Below are 26,791 nucleotides of genomic sequence, written 5' to 3'. Positions count from 1 at the left end.
ACTGTTTTCACTATATGTCTATTGTTATTTGTCTGTTTATGGCTCTGATGTTCTAATGGCAAAATCCTCTCCTTGGGTCCAAGTACTGTACTTTAAGAATCCCGACTTTAAAGGAAGGTTGACAAAACGTTGTAGAGTAAAGGGGGACAATCCATCGGCTGCAGACATTTCTTGAAACTAGATTCTTAAATAGAAACCCTCTTTTTATCAAAAACTAGCAAAATACCTGCGCTTCGCAGCGGAGAAGTAGTGTGTTAAAGAAGTTATGAAAAAGAAAAGGAAACATTTAAAAAATAACATAACATGATTGTCAATGTAATTGTTTTGTCACTGTTATGAGTGTTGCTGTCATATATATATATTTATATATATATTATATATATATATTTATATATATTTATATATATTATATATATATATATTATATATATATATATATATATATTTTATATATATATATATATATTTATATATATATATATATATATATATATATATATATATATATATATTTATATATTTATATATATATATATATATATATATATATATATATATATATATATATATATATATATATATATATATATATCTCAATCAAAATACCCACGCTTTGCTATGGAGAAGTAGTGTGTTGAAGTAATGAAAAAGAAAATATATATATATCTACAGTGGTGTGAAAAACTATTTGCCCCCCTTCCTGATTTCTTATTCTTTTGCATGTTTGTCACACAAATGTTTCTGATCATCAAACACATTTAACCATTAGTCAAATATAACACAAGTAAACACAAAATGCAGATTTTAAATGATGGTTTTTATTATTTAGGGAGAAAAAAATCCAAACCTACATGGCCCCGTGTGAAACTGTGGTGTATCACACCTGAGTTCAATTTCCGTAGCCACCCCGAGGCCTGATTACTGCCACACCTGTTTCAATCAAGAAATCACTTAAATAGGAGCTGCCTGACACAGAGAAGTAGACCAAAAGCACCTCAAACGCTAGACATCATGCCAAGATCCAAAGAAATTCAGGAACAAATGAGAACAGAAGTAATTGAGATCTATCAGTCTGGTAAAGGTTATAAAGCCATTTCTAAAGCTTTGGGACTCCAGCGAACCACAGTGAGAGCCATTATCCACAAATGGCAAAACATGGAACAGTGGTGAACCTTCCCAGGAGTGGCTGGCCACAAAATTACCCCAAGAGCGCAGAGGCGACTCATCCGAGAGGTCACAGAAGACCCCAGGACAACGTCTAAAGAACTGCAGGCCTCACTTGCCTCAATTAAGGTCAGTGTTCACGACTCCACCATAAGAAAGAGAGTGGGTAAAAACAAACCACTGTTAAGCAAAAAGAACATTAGGGCTCGTCTCAATTTTGCTAAGAAACATCTCAATGATTGCCAAGACTTTTGGGAAAATGCCTTGTGGACTGATGAGACAAAAGTTGAACTTTTTGGAAGGCAAATGTCCGTTACATCTGCCGTAAAAGGAACACAGCATTTCAGAAAAAGATCATCATACCAACAGTAAAATATGGTGGTGGTAGTGTGATGGTCTGAGGTTGTTTTGCTGCTTCAGGACCTGGAAGGCTTGCTGTGATAGATGGAACCATGAATTCTACTGTCTACTGTGCGGACGTCTGTTCGTCACCTCAAGCTGAAGCGATCTTGGGTGCTGCAACAGGACAATGACCCAAAACACACCAGCAAATCCACCTCTGAATGGCTGAAGAAAAACAAAATGAAGACTTTGGAGTGGCCTAGTCAAAGTCCTGACCTGAATCAGGTGAGATGCTATGGCATGACATTAAAAGGCGGTTCATGCTGAAAACCCTCAAATAAAGCGAATTACAACAATTCTGCAAAGATGGTCCCAAATTCCTCCAAGCTGTAAAAGACTCATTGCAAGTTATAAGCAAACGCGATTGCAGTTATTGCTGCTAAGGTGGCCCAACCAATTATTAGGTTCAGGGGCAATTACTTTTCACACAGGGCCATGTAGGTTTGGATTTTTCCCTAAATAATAAAAACCATCATTTTAAAAACTGAATTTTGTGTTTACTTGTGTTATATTTGACTAATGGTTAAATGTGTTTGATGATGAGAAACATTTTGTGTGACAAACATGCAAAAGAATTAGAAATCAGGAAGGGGGCAAATAGTTTTTCACACCACTGTATATCTATATCTATATATATCTCTATATATCTATATCTATATCTATATATCTATATCTATATCTATATCTATATCTATATATATATATATATATATATATCTATGCGAAAAGTGCGAGCAGCTGTTACTGGTAGAAATGGAAAACATTATTACTGTACAAAATCTTAATTTATCAATCCATTCCTAAATAATTAAATGGGCAGGCTATTTCGTTTTAGTGCAATATGCTGGTTGTTAAAATGGATGACTCCTGCTCTTATGTGCACTTCCTGTAGTGCTGCGTGGGTATCATGAACTATCGTATCTGTTCAAGTTCTATTTAAATTTTAAATATAAGTAATTTTTATGTAGCCTATAGAAATATGTTTGGTAGGGAATGCAAGTTAAATTTAGACATCATTGCATAAATTTTTCTTCACCATAGAAATTTAAAGACTAAATTCAACTTACATTCCTACCAAAGATATTTCTGTCGACTAAATAGAACCTACTTATATCCAAATTCAGGCTATTGAGCTGTCGCTGCCTGCCTCGATAAGTCACCCTAAGCCGCCTTTACTTTTTACCATTCATTTAATCATGGCTAGGTGCTAAAAAATTGAACATGGAAGGAGGATTACACTAGGTATATGGCTTTACCAAAACAATTATTGATGGCTGAATAAAGCATCCATTATTCATAAAGCTTCAATTGGTGATCTGTTTTTCTCATGCTAACTTCATATTTTTCATAGTTCTTCTCAAACCAAGGGGTGCGAGGGTAAAATGAATCGAAGAGCTTGATATATATATATATATATATATATATTGAATATATTGAAACATATTTATCGTCAAATAATGCAAATAGTATCAGAGTACATGTTTCGCCTCTAATTCTGGGCTCATCAGGGATACACACTCACTGCACCCTCTCTGAGAATCTAACCTCGACGTCCAAGCTTAGAGGTGAAGCCTCTCGTGTTGCTCACAGTGTGGGTCTGTTTATTTGACACTATGTAGATCGGGTGTGTGTATGTGTGTGTATATATATATATATATATATATATATATATATATATATATATATATATATACACACACTCCTGTAGCCACAATAAATGCCTTTATTTTATAGACAAACCAGGGATGGACAAGTTCCTTTCTACTGCAGCCACAGCCACTGACGCACATAAAAAAACATCAATAATAACTCATAAACTTGCATTATTATTTAGGAAAATCGCAACATTTTACTCACCAAAAATTCATATTATTTGTAAACAAAATTCATCGTCCTCTCTTTCCACAAAAACAGTTCAATTACTCTGTCGTACGGATTATCTGTGCACCTCAGTTCCATCAAAACCTCACTTTCTATCGCCATCGAAGCTAATGCTGAAAGGCGAACCCACCCCATGGTATTTCTGGCATAAGTTTGATTTCGCTTTATGGCTGAAAATGTCCGATCGACAAAAGCAGTGTACACAGGAATGCGCACCGCCAAATATACCAATGTGAACAGCTGTCCCATGCTCTCATTCAGATTTTTCTGATGAAGGAAGTCAAGGAGATCAGTGGGAGATTCTCCTGCAAAATCGTTCACGGCATATATTACAGTCAGTTCTGTTTTTAGCCAGATCAAAAAGCGCTCCGTGGCTGTTGTGTTAAAGGGGAGAAGGCCGCATGCGTGAAATTTTTCTTGTATTCCCGAAACTTCTGGGGCTCGAGGAGTGTGACAAACATCAGGTTTTCATGGTCTTGAAATCTGGTCTGTGTCTGGCAAATAATATTGTCCAGAATCCTGCCATGGAGTTGGCTCGAGTGCACGCTGACTTGCATCTTTCGCTTCAGAGTGTTTGCGGTGCGTTCAATGGCCTCGTAGAGTTCCTCATATCGGCTTCTATCCAATCAATGGGTCTGAATACGGTGACATTGCCGTACGCCTGCTAAAGGGCCCTACTGACACCAACTCAAAATCTGATTGGTTGAAGCAATCGGTTAATCGACATTTATTCTGTGTTAGAGTGCCTCCACAACAGATTGTATTATTATTATTATTATCTATTATTAGATTGTTGTTGTGCTAGTCATTTATTATTCATGGCAAACACCAAATTAAAATATAAAGTTGATATAAAAAATAATTTGTGAACTTGTCTTGTGATTTGATGCTATCTGTTGAGTTAAGTGAGACTTTTAGCAGTTAAATTATCACTGCTGCTTTAGAGAGGTTAAGCCTTATGCAAACCCTTTTCTTTTTCAGTGAAAGGCTTGCTTATCAGGTTAATCCAGTTCCCCAATAGTTGTTCTTGCCTTAAAACTATATGTCTTACATCTTATGCCTACTAGACTTAATTCTTCTAAAAAAAACATCAAGTGGATAGGACTGGCGAGCTTTATTGGGCTGAATGGCCTGTTCTTGTTTAGATTTTTCTAATATTCTAAATGTCTACCTGCCCTTTGCGTTCTCATATCGATACCACCTGCTTTATGTCCATTTTGTATTCAAACTGTCTAATTAAATATTCACAGAACATATTAAATTCATGCTTGTTTAAAATCTGATTCAATTATTTGTATATTTGCTTAAAATTATTCATGGCACATTAAAATTTGTCCTTTCCTCACTGCAAGTCTTTTTAATATGTATTCCGAAGAGTTGTAGCTCAATGTTCCTTTAATTTCTCATGTTATACAATAGTAAACAAAATTAATTACCTCAAAAGCCATGATCAAGTAGTCAAAAATTGAGATGATTTGATACACATTGGCTGATTCTATTAATGTAGAAGAAAAGACAGTCCCTGCTGAGATCTCCATTAAAAATGATACAGTGGTAAACAAATTACTAGGAGGATTATAAAGAGTGAACTGGACCACGACTGCCTTGGTGTTTTTGTCCAACCAGCCGACAGACTTCAGTTGTGTCAATATGTCAATCATTTCAGTTCTAAACAAACCAAAGAAAACACAATTAAAAGTTTTTTAAAACACCTTTTATAACAGTGCAGTAAATGGCAAGCTGCAACTAAAGATGTGGTAACTTTTTTTTAAATTTAAATGTGCACTAAGAAAACTATCAACTTTAATGAAAAAAGCAGCTAACTTATTTTGTTCTTTAATGCTATTCAACACACAATCAGAAGACCATGCTGAAATATTGCAGATAATGAAGCTGGGAGAGCCATAAAATCCTACTAAGATTCTGAAAAGTCAAGATTCTACAGTAAATGTGTACCTGGATTGACTAGGTCAGATAAAAACTATGGTATTATAAAACTTTGATAACTGACCTATACTGACAAAGTCTAAAGAAAGGCAATTCTGCTAAGTGAAATTGTGTCTGTTTTAATGCCGAAAAGTCAGTTCTTGCAGACATAGCTAAACTGAAAATGTCAGTGCAATATATACTTTAGAAGCTCTAACCAGTAAATGAGCTAAAACGGATTTTTGTTGACACTCATTATAGCCTTCCTTAAACTGCAGAGGTAAATCACAATTGTCAGAATCATCCAAGCACAGGCATACTTTATCTTAACAGTGGGCTACAAGATATTTCCAAACTTGGGAACATGAATATATAAAGAATTCACTACAAAGGTTTTATATAATACTAGTTTACTTTAACTCACCTTGTTCTCCCTAATGTCAGCGCAGTTTTTCTTTCATTGTAGCATTCAATCTGACCACAGAGGTTAAATATTCCTACAAAAGTCTGCTTTCTTGTATTGTAGATAGTTGAATTATCAGGGGGAACACGAGAGAAACTGAAGTCTTTATAAACACGTAAAATCTATGGCAAGAGCATAAATTATGCTTACTGCAAATGAAAACTGTGTTATCCAAAACATTATAATGTTTCTTAACGCTTCAAAAATAGATTTTCTAGCAAAAGATAACTACTCACATTGCAGTCAGTTTTATCAAATGCATGAATTTTCCAAAGCACTGGTTCACCAATCAACTTAAACAATCCTCTAGCCGGTACTGCCTACAGAAAGAGAATACTGTATATCAGTGATGAACAATAAAAAGGGAAATTTAAGACCAGATTTACAATATATTAACAGACAATAAAACATTACAACAATTTTTGAATTGTAAAATAATAATAGCATATGCACCACAACTTACTTAACTTACACAAGTTATAGCAGTCATCGTTAGACCTTCAGATTAATTTAAATATTTAGTATTACCTTATGCATTTATTTCTGAGGGTTATCTTGCTTATCAATTGAATAACATACTGGCTTTGCTCCACAGTTTCTCATACGGAGATTAAAGTAGATTTTACAGTGCTTTCGGAAAGTATTCCAGCGCATCACTTTTTCCACATTTTGTTATGTTACAGCCTTATTCCAAAATGGATTAATTTTTTTCCTCATAATTCTACACACAACACCCCATAATGACAACGTGAAAAAAAGTTTACTTGAGATTTTTGCAAATTTATTAAAAATAAAAAAATTGAGAAAGCATATGTACATACGTATTCACAGCCTTTGCCATGAAGCTCACAATTGAGCTCAGGTGCATCCTGCTTCCCATGATCATCCTTAAGATGTTTCTGCAGCTTAATTGGAGTCCACCTGTGGTAAATTCAGTTGATTGGACATGATTTGGAAAGGCACACACCTGTCTATATAAGGTCCCACAGTTGACAGTTCATGTCCGAGCACAAACCAAGCGTGAAGTCAAAGGAATTGTCTGTAGACCTCCGAGACAGGATTGTCTCGAGGCACAAATCTGGGGAATGTTACAGAAATATTTCTGCTGCTTTGAAGGTCCCAATGAGCACAGTGGCCTCCATCATCCGTAAGTGGAAGAAGTTCGAAACCACCAGGACTCTTCCTAGAGCTGGCCGGCCATCTAAACTGAGCGATCGGGGGAGAAGGGCCTTAGTCAGGGAGGTGACCAAGAACCCGATGGTCACTCTATCAGAGCTCCAGAGTTCGTCTGTGGAGAGAGGAGAACCTTCCAGAAGGACAACCATCTCTGCAGCAATCCACCAATCAGGCCTGTATGGTAGAGTGGCCAGACGGAAGCCACTCCTTAGTAAAAGGCACATGGCAGCCCGCCTGGAGTTTGCCAAAATGCACATGAAGGACTCTCAGACCATGAGAAACAAAATTCTCTGGACTGATGAGACAAAGATTGAACTCTTTGGTGTGAATGTCAGGTGTCACATTTTGATGAAACCAGGCACCGCTCATCACTAGGCCAATAACATCCCTACAGTGAAACATGGTGGTGGCAGCATCATGCTGGGGATGTTTTTCAGCGGCAGGAACTGGGAGAATAGTCAGGATAAAGGAAAAGATGACTGCAGCAATGTACAGAGACATCCTGATGAAACCTGCTCCAGAGCGTCTTGACCTCAGACTTGGCCGACGGTTCATCTTTCAGCAGGACAACGACCCTAAGCACACAGCCAAGATATCAAAGGAGTGGCTTCAGGACAACCTGTGAATGTCCTTGAGTGGCCCAGCCAGAGCCCAGACTTGAATCCATTGAACATCTCTGGAGAGATCTTAAAATGGCTGTGCACCGACGCTTCCCATCCAACCTGATGGAGCTTGAGAGGTGCTGCAAAGAGGAACGGGCAAAACTGGCTAAGGATAGGTGTGCCAAGCTTTTGGCATCATATTCAAAAAAACTTGAGGCTGTAATTGCTGCCAAAGGTGCATCGACAAAGTATTGAGCAAAGGCAGTGAATACTTAGGTACATATGATTTCTCAGTTTTTTTATTTTTAATAAATTTGCAAAAACCTCAAGTAAACTTTTTTCACATTGTCATTATGGGGGTGTTGTATGTAGAATTCTGAAGAAAAAAATGAATTTAATCCATTTTGGAATAAGGCTGTAACATAACAAAATGTTGAAAAAGTGATGCGCTGTGAATACTTTCCGGATGCACTATATTTTTGATTAAAAATGTTTTTCTGTTATATTTGTAACTTTTGTGAAATTGCTTTTGATATTTGGACTTCAGGTTTCACACATTATCAATTTCATGTCTACATTTTGTCAATTATGACTAAAACATGAAAAACGTTTCTGTTTTAACGATGTGTGTACATAGATCTATGTAGACACGGAACATACATGAAATGCAAGTGTTCCAAATAACGATATAGTATTTATAAAAGGTGTCATTTTGCTTGATTTTTCATTCTATACAACTCCAAGCAACTGACACGCAGGTAAACAGACTTGAGCTGAGAAAACTGTACGCCGGTGGGGGATGCGATAGTAGGCTGCTTGCTGTTTATCGACACATTTAGAACACAAAAGACGCGGACGGAGAAGTGTGAAGCGTTTTAAGGTGGGACAGATCTACAAGTTTTTTCGTAGGCTGTGGTAATTCTAGTGTTAAACCATTACTTAAAAAGTCAGACCTAGACCCACACATACTAAATAATTATAGGCCGATTTCAAATTTACCCTTTCTCTCTAAAATACCAGAAAAAGTAGTCATCAATCAGCTTCAGTCACACCTTACACATTACAATTTATTTGGGAAAAAACAGTCTGGTTTCTGCAGTGGTCACAGTACAAAAATGGCACTAACGCGGGTTGTAAATGACATTCTGATATTCTCTGATGAAGGAAACTCCACTGTAATTATGTTAGACTTAAGTGCAGCATTTGACACTATTGACCATTCTATTTTACTGCACAGCCTAGAAAATGATGTTGGGCTTACAGGCACTGTGCTCACTTGGTTTAGTTCTTATTTTTCTAATCGATTTCCAATATGTACAGAAATGTGCTGACAGTACTCCATCATTATACACAGAAGTGATATATGGTGTCCCACAGGGCTCAGTACTGGGACCTTTACTGTTTTCACTTTATAGGCTTCCACTGGGATCTATCATTAGGAAACAATGTTAATTTTCACTCGTATACAGATGACACCCAGTTATACCTTTCATTTAGATCAAATGAAGTTTCTCAAATGTTGTCTTTAATTAGTTATGTTAGTGAATTAAAGGAGTGGATGGATGAGAACTACTTGCCTTTAATCACAAATAAAACAGAGATGTTAATTGTTGGAGGGAATGACGCTGATCACAACAATATTCTGTCATCATTTAACTCAGTTGGAATCGCCATTAATTTTGCTGAATCAGCCCGCAATCTAGGAGTTATCTTTGACTCTAGCATGTCATTTTAAGCACATATTACAAAGTTGTCCAAATCATGTTTCTTCCATCTTAAAAATGTTGGGAAATTAAGGCGCCTTCTAAATAAACAGGATTGAGAAATTAGTTTGTGCATTTATTTCTAGTAGGATTGACTACTGCAATGCAGTGCACTGGATGTTCAAACTGTTCTTTATACAGCCTCCAGTTAATCCAAAATGCTGCTGCAAGAATTATTACAAGAACAAGAAAATACAAACACATAACTCCAGTTCTTAAATCCTTACACTGGCTCCCGGTTAAGTTTAAGGCAGATTTCAAAATCCTCCTTTTAACATATAAAGCATTAAATGGCCAAGGTCCGGTTTACTTGTCTGAACTTATCATGACATACAAACCAGAGTGCACATTAAGATCTCAAGATGCTGGTCTGCTTAGGATTCCAAGAATTAGCAAAATAACAGTGGGAGGTCAAGCTTTTAGTTACAGGGCCCCTAAACTGTGGAATGGTCTGCCTGCTGCTATAAGAGGTGCCCCTTAGGTCTTAGCTTTTAAATCCCGGCTGAAGACTCACTACTTCAGTTTAGCATATCCTGACTAGAGCTGCTGATTAACTGTACAGACTGCATCTCTGTTGTTAGTCATTAGCACTAAAACATAAGTAACATGATAGTTATAATTTGATACTAACCCTCACCTATTCTGTTTCTCTTCTCGGTACTCAAATGTGGCACTTGGTGCCACTGCCCACCTGCCAAGTTGTTTTGCCTGCCTAAGGTAAAGTCATCCCTGATGGAGGATCACAGGAATCGTGGGAAAGACATCTTTTCAGTCTTTTCATCGGATTAGCGCTATTTCAGCTGTGGAATGGCCAAATGGGGGTGGGCAGCTTGATGAATTAGGTCTCCAGGACTCTAAACAAATCTAAATCATATTATGTGATATCATCTACTGCTAAATTCTACTCCGTACTTCTAAAATTTTTATACTGTATTGAGGATTTGTTCTGTTCTGTGTATTGTACTGTATTGTATTGTATTGACCCCCTTCTTTTTGACAACCACTGCACGCCCAACCTACCTGGAAAGGGGCATCTCTTTGAACTTTCTTCCATTTTTTCCCCTACAAGGGTTTTTTTTTGGGGGAGTTTTTTGTTGTCTTCCTAGACAGTCAAGGCTGTGGGGCTGTCAAGAGGCAGGTGCCTGTTAAAGCCTATTGTGGCACTTCTTGTGTGATTTTGGGCTATACAAAAAAATTTATTGTATTGTATAAATTGTATTAATGAGCAGAGTAAGAGCAGGTAATAGGATTATGGACAGACACAAAATGACAGAAACAGCATCTGAGATTAGGACCAATATACAGTATACATTTTCTAAACTTGCTTATCCAGGTTTGGATGCAGGGCAGGAAAAATCCCCGATTTGTAACATGTATGACATGGCTGATGTTAAGAACAAAAAGAGTATGATATTTCAACTGTTTGTTTTGAAAGAGAGAGAGAAAAGCTGAAAAAAGGGGGGATATTTTAAAATATAATTCTGTTACTGGATTATTTTCACAATATCTCGTATTTTGAGCTTTGAATGTAAGCTAAAAAAAGATTCATTAATAAATATAGTATAAATACAAAAACACATTAGTATGTTTAGTTTTTCACTCTCTTTACCTACCTTCCTGTAGCTCAGTAGAGATATTGCCAACTGAGAAATTTTACAACTTTTGTATCGCTTTGTTGTTAAACAGCCTTTTTAAAGCAAAAGTGATTGGTCAGCAACAATATGCTGTTCCAGTGATCAGTACTGTTTTATTTTCAAAAAGGATTTCTCCTGTGTGAAGTGGCAGGTGAATCATTTTCAACAAAACACAGGCACCTGAGAAACAAACTGAAACATTACTCACTTGTGATTTTTCTGTCTATACGGTAAAGGTTGTGTTGACCAGCACTTTGACTTCAGGAGTTTAAATTACGTTTATAATATACAAGAAGCACAAAGAAATGCGGCACCACATCATAATGGATGTCAGACTCTCATGTGGCCTGGAATTTGGCTTAGTGTATGCTGCTGTTTAATAGTTGATGTTTACATACTGTAACTTTGGCTCAGTCAGAATTTCAGCTAACATGCTGTCATTTATTAACAGACTGATATTATGCAAGGGATTACCTGTGTCAAATACTGCTCTGTTGAGCCCTGGAGACCAAATGAACTGTAGATTGGAAAGCTACTGAGCACATTCAAAGCAAAATCATCACCTTGGTATGCTTCACTAACACATGAAACAGAATCTATCAGGCTGTCACCATCAGCTTCTGAAGAACTGTCACTGTTATAGCACAGTAAATCGCTTTCCATTTCACAATGCTTTACTACACCTGCATTCAGTTTGCTCTGTGACAACCCTCCATCACTAGTCGCCGTTCACTGGATGAATATACTGTATATGGGCGGCTTGTGGGGATGACTTTCCGTATTAAAGTTAAAAGTTACCAGGGTTTGGGTGGCACGGTGGCGCAGTGGGTAGCACTGCTGCCTCGCAGTTATGAGACCTGAGTTCACTTCCCAGGTTCTCCCTGCGTGGAGTTTGCATGTTCTCCCTAGGTCTGTGTGGGTTTTCTCCGGGTGCTCCGGTTTCCTCCCACAGTCCAAAGACATGCAGTGCATTGGCGATTCTATTGTCCCTAGAGTATGCTTGGTGTGTGGCTGTGTGTGTGTCTGTGTGCATGCGCACACCCTTTGGAGGGCTGGCACCCTGCCCAGGGTTTGTTTCCTGCCTTGCGCCCTGTGTTGGCTGGGATTGGCTCCAGCAGACCCCCCGTTAACCCTGTAGTTAGGATATAGCAGGTTGGATAATGGGTGGATGGTTACAAGGGTTAAAGAAAAACGGCAAGAATATCTATTCAAAAATGAAAACTAAAAATATTTTTAGTAAATTTTATTTCAGTTAGTCTTTCCAGCTACTTTAACAGTTTTGCTTAGTTTTTCATTTCGTTTTTGTTATTTTATTTCTGTTTACAAAAACTTTTTTTTTTTTATTAATAGTTTTGATGCTATAAACAGTGATTTTGTAAAGAGATTTTTCAGCTGTATACAGTTCATAATTAACAGAAGCTTGCTGTCTGTCAGACAAGGTTAATGATAGCACTTCTGATTTTTTCAGTTCAAAATCACTGCCTCTAATTGCAGTGCTGGCTTCATGAGGCACTGGATCAGTTTACAAATGTGAAACTCAGTGAGCTGTCTAATTGTCCCACACAGTTTTAAACAAAATTCACCCATGGATGTCTCCAGACCTACATCCTACATATTATGCATTTTGCTTTAGTGAGACTAATTAGGCAATGATTGAAAAAGTAAAAATTGAAAGCTATTTTATTGTGATGACCATAAAAAATTATATTTTCTTTAAAAAAAAAAAAAAGCAAACATAAAATGATTTAAAAAGTCAAAACTCAATTCAAATTCTTCTTTCAATTTAAAAAAAATGCTCTAGCAGGAAATAAATTACTAATATCAAGTACTGTACATTTATTTTCATGTGTATAATTTCAGTGTAGTGAAGTCTGAGGAAGTGGAGGTAAATATATATTTCTTGAGCTTCTGTAAAGTTTTAATTTCCCCTTGGGGACAAATAAAGTACATCCACCCATCCATCAATCTATAATCATGCAATTTCTAGCCCTTTGTGGAAGACAATGTGGAATACCAAATTCACAAAAACAAGATTTACTGTGATCAGAATTGAATTTGGAGAAAAAAAATTACATCGGCTTCACAAAGACCAGGAATATTGTAACTGCTTTATAGGTTCTCATCACATTGCCCCTCATTCTCAGCATTTGAAATTAAAAAATGTCCACGACTGCTTCTAAACTCAAGTAAATGTTAAGAGTTACCCAAGTACAGGAATTTTATACAGTGTGTGAAACCTACAGTAACTAACATTCTCACTGACAAGAACTTGACCACTGATAACTAAGCACCAGTAGTAAGTACAATCCTAACTATAACTTCTACATACCTCTTGATCAGTTAGGCTTTTTTTTTTCTTAATGATCCCGTATGAAGGCACAATATCCAAAAATATCAACAAGAGAGCATCTAAATGTTTTAGTGCATTTAGTCAAGATTCCAGCAGTTTTTAAACAACTGTAAAGAATTTTACCTCTATGTTGGTAACAGCATTCTTGCAGAAGGAATCATAACACAGTCCATTAATTAAAGATGTCAAGCTCCAGTTCCACCAGTCCTTAGTGTTGTTCAGCTCAGTGAATGGTATCTTTGCATTTCTTTCAATTAAAAGAGCAAAGTTAAAATTCTCTGTTATTTTTCTTAGTCATAAATAAAGCTTTTCAGAAAATAAGTATTTGGTAAGTGATTTGTCAAAATAGGAAAATGTGTTTCTTCACGAGATCAAGTCTTACATTATCTTATACAGGGTGACACAGAAAAATAGGAACTTTTGAAATGCGTAGTGGCAGCCATGTACAGTTGGCATCACTGCGGAACAGGGACCTTGAGCTGAAAACAATCTCGCCATTTAGTAATCATGGATCAGTGGAACGGTCAACAGCGTGCTTTCGCCATAAAAATGTTTTACAAAAACAATGATAGTTTGGAAGGTGCGCAGAGGGAGTTCCGACGATTTTTCAACTTAGGGCATCATGGTCAGGTTCCCTCGAAACACGCGATAAAAACTTGGATTAAGAACTTTGAAGAGACTGGATCTGCTCTAAAAAAGAAACCGACAGGACGAAATTCGTGGTATCTCAGCTGAGAATGCATATGTACAGGAGGACGCCATCTACAGGACGTAATTTTCAGACATTGATAATTTAGATTACTGTCTCTTAAAAGGCAAGTTGTAGTGGTTCAATTGCTGTCAAATTTTTTTCTTGGATTTCTTCTATTTTTATTGGGTTTTTCAAAAGTTCCCGTTTTTCTGTGTCACCCTGTATAAATTAAACTAAAGGCTTAGTGTAAACACTCTTTTCCTATACAAGCTTCTGGCCTATATGCATGCAACAGGGCACTGGATGGATGTGTATTATTTCAGATTCGATTTTTACTTGTTTTCCAGGTAACCTGTGATGTACCTTGTAACACTGACTCCGACTACACTTCTGCTTGAAAATAAATTAAACTCATTCTCTAGCCTCTTCAATTTTTATTTAAAAAAAATCTAAAGAATGACTTGGACCATTTGTCAACCATCTAAACTAGAAAACATGATAAGTATTAGAAGAAATATATAGAGTAAAAGTTTACATTTTTTTCAATTTTAAAGTAAAAAACAAAAAAAAAACTTCTGTTTTAGTTTACATCAAATCCTCAATTCAATTTAATCCAAAATACTCTAATCAATTTTTGTTAACCCAGAATCCCTCAACCCAAACAATGCATTTCACATATTTCTTACCTTATGAAATTATGATGAATTGACCTATTTACAAGATGTTGATTGGTGGAAAATCTCCCATAAGTTATAAACAAGAGCAGCAGCAGCAGTAGTGTATGAAGTATAATCTTTCTGTCAAGGTACAATTGAGTAAAAACAAACAGAGTAAATTAAACTGGTTAAGGCTAAGAACACCGCAACATAATGTTCATGGGTCCTAATGCATTTTGTCATTTACTCAATTACAAGTATTTAAAAAATACCAAGAGCTTACGGAGTTGTTGTGGCCCATCTACTGTCGTGTTCACATCAGCGCTTAATGGAGTAAAGAAAACTAACTGGTCTGGCACTACAGCCCATGCAAAAGAAAGCTGCTAACAGAAGCTATGGGTGGGGTTTAGTAGGCTCCATGTACTCAATGGAGCCAACAGGAGGGACCAGGATAGGACGAGAATCTCTGGAAAGCAAGAAAATAACAGCGAGGGAGATGCAGAGGTCGAGATTGGTACTGGTTCAGGCAGTACATCCACTAAAATATAAAAAATATTAGTATGGCCACTGGCAAAAGGACAATATGCAAAATTTTGAAACAGCCTGTCTTTCTTGAAGAGAAGTTATCCAAGGCAAGAAATACACTTGGCCAGCTTTACCAGAAACAGCAATCTGAGCCTACAGAATAAAATATTGCTTTGCAACTTCTATAAGCTGCTCTGGTATGATGTCATGCAGCTAAGTGGTATATTAATCAGTTGCAGAACATTCTGATCAAATTGCTAAGACTTGCAATAAATGCCCCATGGTATGTGGCAGATGACCTAATCCATCAAGACACCAAATCCTCAAAGATCCAAAATCTCATTGTGGACATCTTTACTAAGTACTTCACACAGAGATAAAATCACCCAAACGCCAAGCTACAAGCTTAAGCAGATGATGATATACAATAGTACTCAGTAAAAAAAAATAAAGACGACCAAATGCAGTACTAGATAACTACTTTTAAAAGCATCGCTTCAAATATTCCCTTTAAAATAATACTAAAAGAAATTTGCACTACCTAAGAAGATAACTCTGGAATTAGTCAAACATAATAATGCATTCTGAACCTTAAAGATGACTGAGATGAAGGAGGGAGATAGAGAGTGAGGCAGACAGACAAAGGCACAGCATCAAACCTCTATTTGCAAGGGAAGATTCATGTCAAAGGGCTGAGACTAAGACAGGTAAAAAGAACTGTGTAAATTAAAGAAACAGTAAAGATGGTATGCTGTGGGTCCACAGAAAAATGGTGGAAACAATTGCAATTAGTTATGGCATGTTTTAGGGGCAAAAAAACAGCTGATCCAGTTTAGTTAGGGTGTTCTCCAAGACCATAAAAATAAAGAAATAGAACTTAAAGCTGTAAATACTTAGTGTATGTCTGTTATTATCGGTTTCTTTAACATTTTATTGAAAATTATTAAAAGCAAGTAACATTCCATACAAGTAAGGCTGTCTGAAAGGCATTTAAAGATTTTGGTCCAGAATGATAATTTGGTACACACCCAAAACACAAGGCCCAATGAGGCTGGAACTTGATTGCAATGTTCAAAGGTTGGATTTTGCCCTGGAAACATTTTGGACAATTTTAAACGAGACAGATGTGCTCAACAAAAGATCTTAAGTTGAATAATTGTATGCTTTGTGCATATGGAGCTGGAATGAATTCTGGGGATTGCTGCCTTTGACTTCTTTTCTGAAATGTTGAGTAAGAGATCCTTTTCTCACTGTACTCTGGAACCTTTAAAAGGGAGGGACTTTAGAATGTTTTTATATATTACAGAAATGCTATCTTAGTTCTCAAGACTGATCAATATTTCTTCCAGAATAGAAGTTGGTGGGAGGTGAGGAAAAAAAGGCAGATTTTGTTTAGCCAAGTTTCTAATTTGGATGTAGTGAAAGAATTGTATTGATGGAAAGTTAAATTTGGAGTGTAATTGTTTATAGGATGAAGACATTATCTATGTACAAACCTGCAAGTGATTTAATTCTGTATGTTTTCCAAACATTAAAAACTGTGTATGTTTGAGAGGGTGGGAAAAGGTCGTTATTGTGCAGTAGTGCTACAGATAAAAGCTTCTCTATCTTGAAGTACTTCCTACATTGGTTCCACATTCTGAGTGAATGAAGCACAACTGGGTTGTTAGTATATTGGCAATGACTTGCATTTGCTGGGGTACAAAGCAAGTGATATAAAGAAGTACTGCATTAATTTATTTCTATTGTGGACCAAGCCTGTGCATGTTGATCTGTTTGTGTCATATCCAGGTTTTTACAGCTTGTATATTTGCCGCCAAGTAATAAAACTGAAAGTTAGGTAGAGTCATGCCACTTTCTGCCTTAGGTCTTTGAAGGGTCACCCTTTGGATGTGTGAATGTTTTGGATTCCAAATAAATGCGGTTTTGATTGAATCTAACTTCGTAAAAATTGATTTATTGATGTACAAACCGGATTCCAAAAAAGTTGGGACACTATACAAATCGTGAATAAAAACTGAATGCAATGATGTGGAGGTGCCAACTTCTAATATTTTATTCAGAATAGAACATAAATCACGGAACAAAAGTTTAAACTGAGAAAATGCATCATTTTAAGGGAAAAATATGTTGATTCAGAATTTCATGGTGGCAACAAATCCCAAAAAAGTTGGGACAAGGCCATTTTCACCACTGCGTGGCATCTCCCCTTCTTCTTACAACACTCAACAGACGTCTGGGGACCGAGGAGACCAGTTTCTCAAGTTTAGAAATAGGAATGCTCTCCCATTCTTGTCTAATACAGGCCTCTAACTGTTCAATCGTCTTGGGCCTTCTTTGTCGCACCTTCCTCTTTATGATGCGCCAAATGTTCTCTATAGGTGAAAGATCTGGACTGCAGACTGGCCATTTCAGTACCCGGATCCTTCTCCTAGGCAGCCATGATGTTGTGATTGATGCAGAATGTGGTCTGGCATTATCTTGTTGAAAAATGCAGGGTCTTCCCTGAAAGAGATGACATCTGGATGGGAGCATATGTTGTTCTAGAACCTGAATATATTTTTCTGCATTGATGGTGCCTTTCCAGACATGCAAGCTGCCCATGCCACACGCACTCATGCAACCCCATACCATCAGAGATGCAGGCTTCTGAACTGAGCGTTGATAACAACTTGGGTTGTCCTTGTCCTCTTTGGTCCGGATGACATGGCATCCCAGATTTCCAAAAGAACTTGAATCGTGACTCGTCTGACCACAGAACAGTCTTCCATTTTGCCACACTCCATTTTAAATGATCCCTGGCCCAGTGACAACGCCTGAGCTTGTGGATCTTGCTTAGAAATGGCTTCTTCTTTGCACTGTAGAGTTTCAGCTGGCAACGGGATGGCACGGTGGATTGTGTTCACTGACAATGGTTTCTGGAAGTATTCCTGAGCCCATTCTGTGATTTCCTTTACAGTAGCATTCCTGTTTGTGGTGCAGTGTCGTTTAAGGGCCGGAGATCACGGGCATCCAGTATGGTTTTACGGCCTTGACCCTTACGCACAGAGATTGTTCCAGATTCTCTGAATCTTCGGATGATGTTATGCACAGTTGATGATGATAGATGCAAAGTCTTTGCAATTTTTTGCTGGGTAACACCTTTCTGATATTGCTCCACTATCTTTCTGCGCAACATTGTGGGAATTGGTGATCCTCTACCCATCTTGGCTTCTGAGAGACACTGCCACTCTGAGAAGCTTTTTTTATACCCAATCATGTTGCCAATTGACCTAATTAGTGTTTATTGGTCTTCCAGCTCTTCGTTATGCTCAAATTTACTTTTTCCAGCCTCTTATTGCTACTTGTCCCAACTTTTTTGGGATTTGTTGACACCGTGAAATTTTGTATCAACATATTTTTCCTTTAAAATTATACATTTACTCAGATTAAACATTTGATCTGTCATCTACGTTCTATTACAAATAAAATATTGACATTTGCCATCTCCACATCATTGCATTCAGTTTTTATTCACAATTTGTTTAGTGTCCCAACTTTTTTGGAACCCGGTTTGTATATTGGAATGCTTTGAAAAAGAAAAAGAGCTTAGGAAGGATATTCATCTTGACAGTGTTAATTCTTCCAGCTAAAGTGAGATGCAATCTATGGAAGTCTTGTTTTTCAAGACAGACAACAAAAATTTGTTGATAAAGAGCTTGATGTTTACTTGTGATGTTTACCCCCAGCTATTTAAACTGATCTGCAATGATAAAAGTGAAGGTGGCCAATCTCATTTTGTATGCTAGAGTTTTCAATGGAAAGAGCAGACTTTTATTCAAATTAATTCTGAATCTAGAAATCTTTTGAAATTCAGCTTGTGGTGTTAGGACTGCAGGCACAGTATTTTGTTAATCTGATATATAGTACCTTATCATCTGAATATAGTGATATTTTCTGTTCAAGTCCTTCTCTGATAATCCCCTTTATCTCATAAGCATTATGAACGTGAACTGCCAGTGGCTCAAAGCCAATTGCAAAAAGCAGTGGTGTCAGGGGGCATCCTTGTCAAGTACCACACTGTGGTATGAAGTAGTCTGAAATAATGTTGGTTTATACAAACTGTAGCTTCTGGACTGGTATACAGTAGTTTAATCTATGCACATACAGTACAGGCCAAAAGTTTGGACACGCCTCCTCATTCAATGTGTTTTCTTTATTTTCATGACCATTTACAGCACTCCATCACTCTCCTTCTTGGTCAAATAGCCCTTACACATCCTGGAGGTGTGTTTGTGGTCATTGTCCTGTTAAAAAAATAAATGATCGTCCAACTAACCTGACTTCTGCACAACACAACTGCTGGTCCCCAACCCCATTGATAAAGCAAGAAATTCCACTAAATAACCCTGATAAAGGCACACCTGTGAATTGAAAACCATTTCAGGTGACTACCTGTTGAAGCTCATCGAGAGAATGCCAAGAGTGTGCAAAGCAGTAATCAGAGCAAAGGGTGGCTATTTTGAAGAAACTATAATATAAAACATGTTTTCAGTTATTTCACCTTTTTTTGTTAAGTACATAACTCCACATGTGTTCATTCATAGTTCTGATGCCTTCAGTGAGAATCTACCAATGTAAATGGTCATAAAAATAATGAAAACGCATTGAATGAGGAGGTGTGTCCAAACATTTTGCCTGTACTGTATGTTTGGGCCAAACCCAAATTTCTCCAGTGTGGTGAAAAGGTAGTTCCATTCAACCATATCAAATGCCTTTTCTGCATCCAACGATAATATCTACTGGATGTTAGACTTTGTGGGAGAATACAGTATATTACATTAAACAAGTGTCGAAGATTGGAAGCTAAGTGTCTGTATTTAATAAATCCAGTTTGGTGTTGTGATATTACTGAAGGAAGCACTTTCTCAATTCTTCTAGCTAAAACTTTGGAGAGTATCTTAACATCATTATTCAGAAGCGAGATTGGGCTATATGATGCACATTGCAATAAGTCCTTATTTTGCATAGAAAAGGATGGTCATTAATGCTTGGTGAAAAGTTTGAGGTAGAATATTATTGTCTCTAGCTTCTTTAAATGTTGCTAATAAAAGGGGCGCTAACAATTGAGATTTTTTTTTTTTTTAATAAAACTTGGCAGGGTAGCCATCAGGGCCTGCTGCTTTCCCACTCTAAACTGAGTTTATAGCATCTAGTAATTGTGAGAGTGCCAGAAGCTTATCCAATTCCTCTGCACTGAGAGTATCTAGCTGTAATGCATCCAAAAACGCATTATGTTGTGTCTTGTGTTGGTAATTACTGGTGCTGGTAATTACTGGTATTGCATTGCGAACTTCCTGCTTGTGTATTTGTTGAGCTAAGATCTTATTAGCCTTCTCTCTGTGTTCATAGTAATGAAGTTGTTATTTAAAAATGAGTTTTCTGTTATTTTTAAAGTCAAGAGGTTGAGTTCTGAATGCAAAGCCTGTCTTTTCCTATGAAGTACCTCATTTGGACACCTGACATGTTCTTGATCTATTCTGGTAATTTCAATAATTAGCTCTGATGCCTTCTTAGTTTCAGATTTATTTTTGTAGAAAAGATATGAAATAATCTGTCCTCTTAAGAAAGCCTTCAGAGTTTCCCAGAGTATTCCTGCAGAGACCTCTGATGATGTATTTGTCTCTGTATATTTATATATAAAAAAAAAAAAAAATCGATTTGCTTGGATATAAACTCTGTACAGTTCTCGTCTGCTAATAAAAGCAGGTTAAGATGCCAGCTGCAAGAAGAGTATGTATGGCATAGTGATTTGAGCTCCATGATCAAAGGGGCATGGTTGGAGATTACAACAGCGTCGTACTTGCAAGATGTAATCGTGGTCAAAAGAATTGTGATCTATAAAGAAATAATCAATTCTTGAGTAACAGTGATGTTACTGGTGAGTAGAAACCTCCAAGGGATTGATATGTTGTGATCAGATAACAAACTGTGTAATTGTTTTTGCAGTATTAGATGTCTTCGCCCCTGTGGCAGGAGACCTATCCAGGTCTTGATTTAAAACACAATTAAAGTCGCCATTATAATTTTGTGTGTGTTCACATTAAGAATAAATGCAAATACATATCATCTACATTTGCTGTGTAGATATTTATCAAAATCACTTTACAGTTAAATAAATTACCCATGACGATCACATATCACCCTTTAGAACCAGATACTACTTCTTATACAACGAATGAAATTGTTCTATGTATAAGAATTCCCACACCTCTAGTTTTCTTTGCATAGCTGAAATAGAATATTTGGCTAGTCCAGTATCTGTGCAACCAAAACTGACCATTGCTTAATAAGTGGGTCTCCTATAAAAATACTATTTTAACATTTTGAACTGTTAGGTGAGAGAATACTTTCTTTACAATTCTTGATTGAGACCTTTAACATTCCAGCTCATAATGTTAACTATTTGATCATGGAGACATTGCTTCTGAACTTTTGTTGACATTTTATAGTCTTAATTTAAGATTAATTTAAGATAGAACATTACATAAGATTGCATGGACCTTAATTTCCAATTCTTTCAGGAGTTATTGCCATGAAGTCTATTGTTAAGCTGGCACTTACAATTATACAGATTAAAATAATAGGTCAGAAATAGTTTGCTCTTTTTCTCCCCCACCCAGCCCTCCCATATTGCCTCTGACATACCAAGAAACAGAGAATGTCCAAAACAAAACAAGTCCCCCGGCAGCGGTGTACAGAGATTATAAACATAAAATATAATCTTAAACAGTCCTGTAAGAGTAAACCCAGGGAATGATGTTAGCCATGGATAAGAAGATAACGTAAGTGATAGCACGCCCTAATATAATAAACCAATGGTATGATGTTAAAACAGTCCCCTTTGGGGGAAGAAAAAAAAAAACCATAAACGTAAACAAAAAAGTGACCGAGAAGGAGAAAGAATGTATAATTACGGCACCAGTCTCATTGCAAGCTGAACAGCCAGCAGGTAAGATCTTCTTTGCCTTGCCAGGAAACGTTGAGACTCACAACTGTATTTCAAATAAGTCCCAGAATTAGTTTTCTTAGCTCTTTTTTTGCTTGCACTAGAGAAATAAAAAATGTAGAACTTGCTCTGAATGTCAATTTTTGGTTTGGCAGGATACAAGAGGCTTTATCTGATCTCAGCCTTCCGTAAGTGCTGTTTAATGCAGCACAATTAGAAGCTGTAGAAGGTGAGAAATCAAGAAAAGTATGAATGTGGTTATTTTCAAATATAATCTCTTGTTTCTGTCTGAGAAGTAACATTATATTTAACTTGGATTGTAATTTTTCAAAACGCACCATGAAGTTTCAAGGTTTTGAGGCATTTGATCCACGTATGCATTAAGCTTCTGCTATCTGGGTGTTTGATTCAAAGTTCTCTCCAATTATTTTAGAGAATAGTTCAGCTATGAAATTCACGGGGTGTGGACATTCACAGCTTTCAGGGAGACCTTTGATTCTGAAATTACTCCTTCCGTATCCATCTTCCAGTGCAGCTAATCTGACTCTGAGCTCTTTGCATTTGGAATTGGCAGCCGTTGCTTTTCCATCAGTGGTAGATACCAGTTGTTTAACTATTTTAATGTTGTGAATGTTTGCTTAACGTCTTCTAACTGAGAACCAAGTGCTCCAAGTTTAGTTTCAAACTTGGACACATTTTCCTATATTGTTTCTTAAATGCTTTCTAGCATACCTTTAAAGGCTGCCTCAAAGTGATTACTTAAACATTTCTCCTGGTTTTTAATATCCTGAAACAGCTTCTCATTTGTCTTGCGCATGACCTTTATTTCTTTCCTTATATCATTTATATCCTTCTTTATATTATTCTTAGGTGATCAATACCTTCAGCTCACACTGTTCATTTCATTCTTCTCTGTGCTCTGCGGGTGAAGTCACAAGCCAAGTCGGACTCGGTATTGCTGGCTCGCAAGGGGTAGTCGACAGCGCAGAAAGTAAGGCTATTTTGAGTTTCACTGGTCCGTCTGAAATCAGCAAGTACTCCTGGCCCGACTTGCTTGCATATTTAATCCCACTTTCGCTCTCGGCTGGAGACGATGCAGCAGTGTCAGGTCCCAGGAAATCTGTGCTTTCGCCTATCTGTTCCAGGTCAGTCTTTGGCAGGCCATACATTGAGTTTGAACTTGAGGACTTTATGCTTGACTGAAGCTTTCGCTATCTTTAATGTTTCTGAATATACTGTAATTGAAGACCCTTGTGTTGAGTAAACACAGAATACCTCGGGATGATTTAAAAAAAAAAGACATCCATTTCCCATAATGGAAGAGACCAGTCAATCTGTTATTATCAGTTTCAATTGCAGTGTTATCATTTCCTTAACTTTTTTTGTTGATTACATTTGTTATCTTCTGTGTCCTCCTTCTCTGTCTACTCACATGAAAAGCTGCTACAATATTAATAGCTTACATTTCTCTTATATACAGATCAATATCTATTTCATTAATTTTAAATGCAGAAACACCAATATTAGAAAAGCTAAAACAGGTAAGAGGCACATTACAGCTGTTAAAATCCCCTGATTAAGAGTTCTAAACAAAAACATTTTTCTCACCACATCAATTAACCATTCTCAATTAAATCCATCTATCAATCTATTTCCTGCACCTTTAATCCAGTTTCGGGCTCACAGGGACCCAGAGTCTCTCAGATGTACTGGATGCCTGGCCTTAAATCAATCCAAATTTATCACTTGATAAACTTACTTCACATCTTCATATCAACTCATAATACTGCATTGATCAAATGTCATCTCTGGGGGTGTGTTTGAAATGTAACAGGAAAACTGATACACTGTACATGTAGAAAAACCTGCACATTTTGCAAACTTGACATAGACAATTGTTGGGCTAGGATTTTATACTTGATTCCTAAATATGGCTGACAGCAATTATATAAACTGCAGTTTAAACAGCAAGAACACAATTTGTAATAGAGTAGATCACATTGCCAACAAACAAACTCATATAGTAGAATACCTGAGTGTTTGCTGTATTAGTGCTTCTTTCCGTATTCTTTCTCGTGCTTCTTTTAGTTGTAGATGGGATGGTGGTCGAACAAGACGAAGGTATCGTGATCTCTGACGTGCAGCTATGAGCTGTATGAGTAAAGTTAAGAACATAGAGATCAATGCTGTACCATACAGTATATATTATGTTTTGCAGGGACTGTATGGAGTACAATGTTTATGCACTACTGATATTACATATGCTGGACAGTTTATCATCTGATACAATGACAGGGAGCGAAAAAGACAGGAGGGGGAATGGGAATGAGTGAATGAAAAATTAAGCACATTACAATTAAAAGTAAAATGTAGTATCCAGTCATTGAACACTGACTGAATTTGTCCGTGTTACTGTATAGGAAGATAAGTTACATAATCCTAATTAATGTTAATTAACTCAGGAACAAAAATGATTCACTATGTACTAATATTCTAATAAATGAATCTCTCTGACCTTAGAATGCTGTTGACTTGACCAGGAGTACATGATAACGAAAAATCTTCAACTGGCATGTTGAATTTGTGGACTTGCTCTATTCGAATGCCAGTACCTTTAAATGTAAACCTGCAGAGCAACTGAGCAGATCTTCTCCTGTATTGTTTCCCATTTCTATGTGAGGTCAATAGAGAAGTGTGATCAACCTTCTCCAAATAACTTGGGTAGTGAATCTGCTCACCAGTTAACCCCTTATCATTCGGGGTCATTTTTGCTAAATCGCTTGTAATTCGACCTCTCCAAATTAGAATCATTGCTGTTATTGAACTATCTGGAGTATAAACACATGTTTGGTCTCTTTGTAAAGGTAACATTCTCTAGTTTCACCCTTAGTAGTCAGAATCACTGTAGGTGTGACTGATCAAAAGTTATGCACATTAGAACTCACAAAAAAAACGAATTTCTTTGTTCTCGCCTAAGTTTTTTTATGAAAATAAAGGAAAATGAAGCTGCAGTAGGTAGGTGGGGACAGAAACACACTATGTACCAACAGAATAACTTGTTGACTACTCAAATTTCAAATTTGAAAAAAATACCTGTAAAAATGACATTTTTACACCAGTTTTATGTGGGCATGCCCAGGGGCTTTTAGAGGGACCATTATCCACATTTTGGAACATATGGAAAAAGTGTAATAACTTTTGAATGCTTCAACCCACATATATCAATAAGGGCTCTACTGAAAGCTTACACCTAAAGGAATCTATATCTACACACAGTGTCACTCTATTAGTTATGGAAATTCATGTTCCATAATAAAAACAATAAAAAAGACACATTTCTATGTAAAAATAGTCAATACAAGCTATGGGCCAAAAATATATTTATATTTTTATTTTTACTTTTTTTATAAAATGCACACAAACTATATATATTTCTTTTACAAACTGTTACAACACAGCTCAGCGTTTTTCCATGTGCCACTTGATGGCAGCAATCACTAGCAAGCAGAAAGCACAAGGGCGTGGCACGCTCGCTCTCCCATTACACGTCCCTGCGGTTGAATACTTTCGCACGCGTACATGCATCTATTATTTAATCAAGCGTTTATTTACGTTTAAACTTCTACTTTTATTCATATTTAAACTGCGAAAAAACTTGGTGAAATCACAATAAACAACCACGCACCAACTCTGCAGACTGGCACAAATGCCACCTTCACGCAGCTCCGATCGTTTTGTTTACAAGTTAGTATGGCAAGTTACATATCAAAATGCTCGGCTGCTCATTGGCTGTAAGTTTTGAGTGTCAGTCACAGTGTCCAATCAAACTGGTAGATTCTACCAGAGTTTGAAGCAGATGTCATCGTCTAAGCTTTCTGTGACACGGGTTGGCTATACGAGGTGCCAGTCAACCCCAGACCCGTCGTAATTGGCCAACTTCGGTGTCTTTCGAAAGCGAACACTTCCGTGTTTCATGCGGTAGCATGGTTATCGCCGACAGAAAGAAATTACGTCTAATATGAGCAATATAAGTGAAAAAAAATTACTTAGGTGGTCTCAAGTTATGAAACGTTTCTGGAGTTTTGTCCCTTTGAGAATGTATTGTGTGTTTTGGACCTAAATCGTTTACTGGATTATATTCGCTGGAGCCTTACGGACACAATGGGATCAATACTGCTCGGAAATATTGATGTTTGACTTGCAGGGGGTCTTCAAAGGTAGGCACAGTCAACTCTTAAAAGTATGTACTTCTCTGTAAAAAAGGCTTTAGTGTCAGTGCTGTGGTTGTTGTGTGTCAAAATGGTTTATATCATCGGAAAGACGAGACTTTGAAGTTTCATTTGATGGGTAGGGTGTCGAGATGCATGGCAGATGGGCATGCACACATTACTGTAACGTTTTTGAACCGCTGTTATGTCCCGGGAAGCCCTTTTCCTTTAGATATTATTTTACTTTACTCATCCACCTCTGCTTTTGGCCTTTCTCACGTTCTCAGCCCCTGTACTTCCATTCCCATAACTTTTTTGCCCACAAATTCATATTTTTCTCCTCACCATATGTTCTTTACCAC

General features: G+C 37.0%; 1 protein-coding gene across 1 annotated transcript in view; it reads right to left on the bottom strand.

The window, feature by feature from the left end:
• The window catches only part of LOC120529897 (polycystic kidney disease protein 1-like 1), a 256,167-nt gene that overhangs the window by 50,747 nt on the left and 178,629 nt on the right, over positions 1-26,791 (bottom strand). The window contains exons 41-46 of the mRNA XM_039754112.1: positions 24,254-24,372; positions 14,739-14,849; positions 13,485-13,608; positions 6,073-6,156; positions 5,798-5,958; positions 4,884-5,115 (exon numbers count right to left, since the gene is read on the bottom strand). Coding sequence (XP_039610046.1) covers positions 4,884-5,115; positions 5,798-5,958; positions 6,073-6,156; positions 13,485-13,608; positions 14,739-14,849; positions 24,254-24,372 — 831 coding nt within the window. The remainder of the gene's footprint in view (positions 1-4,883; positions 5,116-5,797; positions 5,959-6,072; positions 6,157-13,484; positions 13,609-14,738; positions 14,850-24,253; positions 24,373-26,791) is intronic.

The sequence above is a fragment of the Polypterus senegalus genome, chromosome 5 (genome assembly GCF_016835505.1).
Source record: "Polypterus senegalus isolate Bchr_013 chromosome 5, ASM1683550v1, whole genome shotgun sequence".
Classification (NCBI taxonomy): Eukaryota; Metazoa; Chordata; class Cladistia; order Polypteriformes; family Polypteridae; genus Polypterus; species Polypterus senegalus.
Note: the sequence above shows the minus strand (reverse complement) of the source record. Positions and strands in the feature narration are given on the sequence as shown.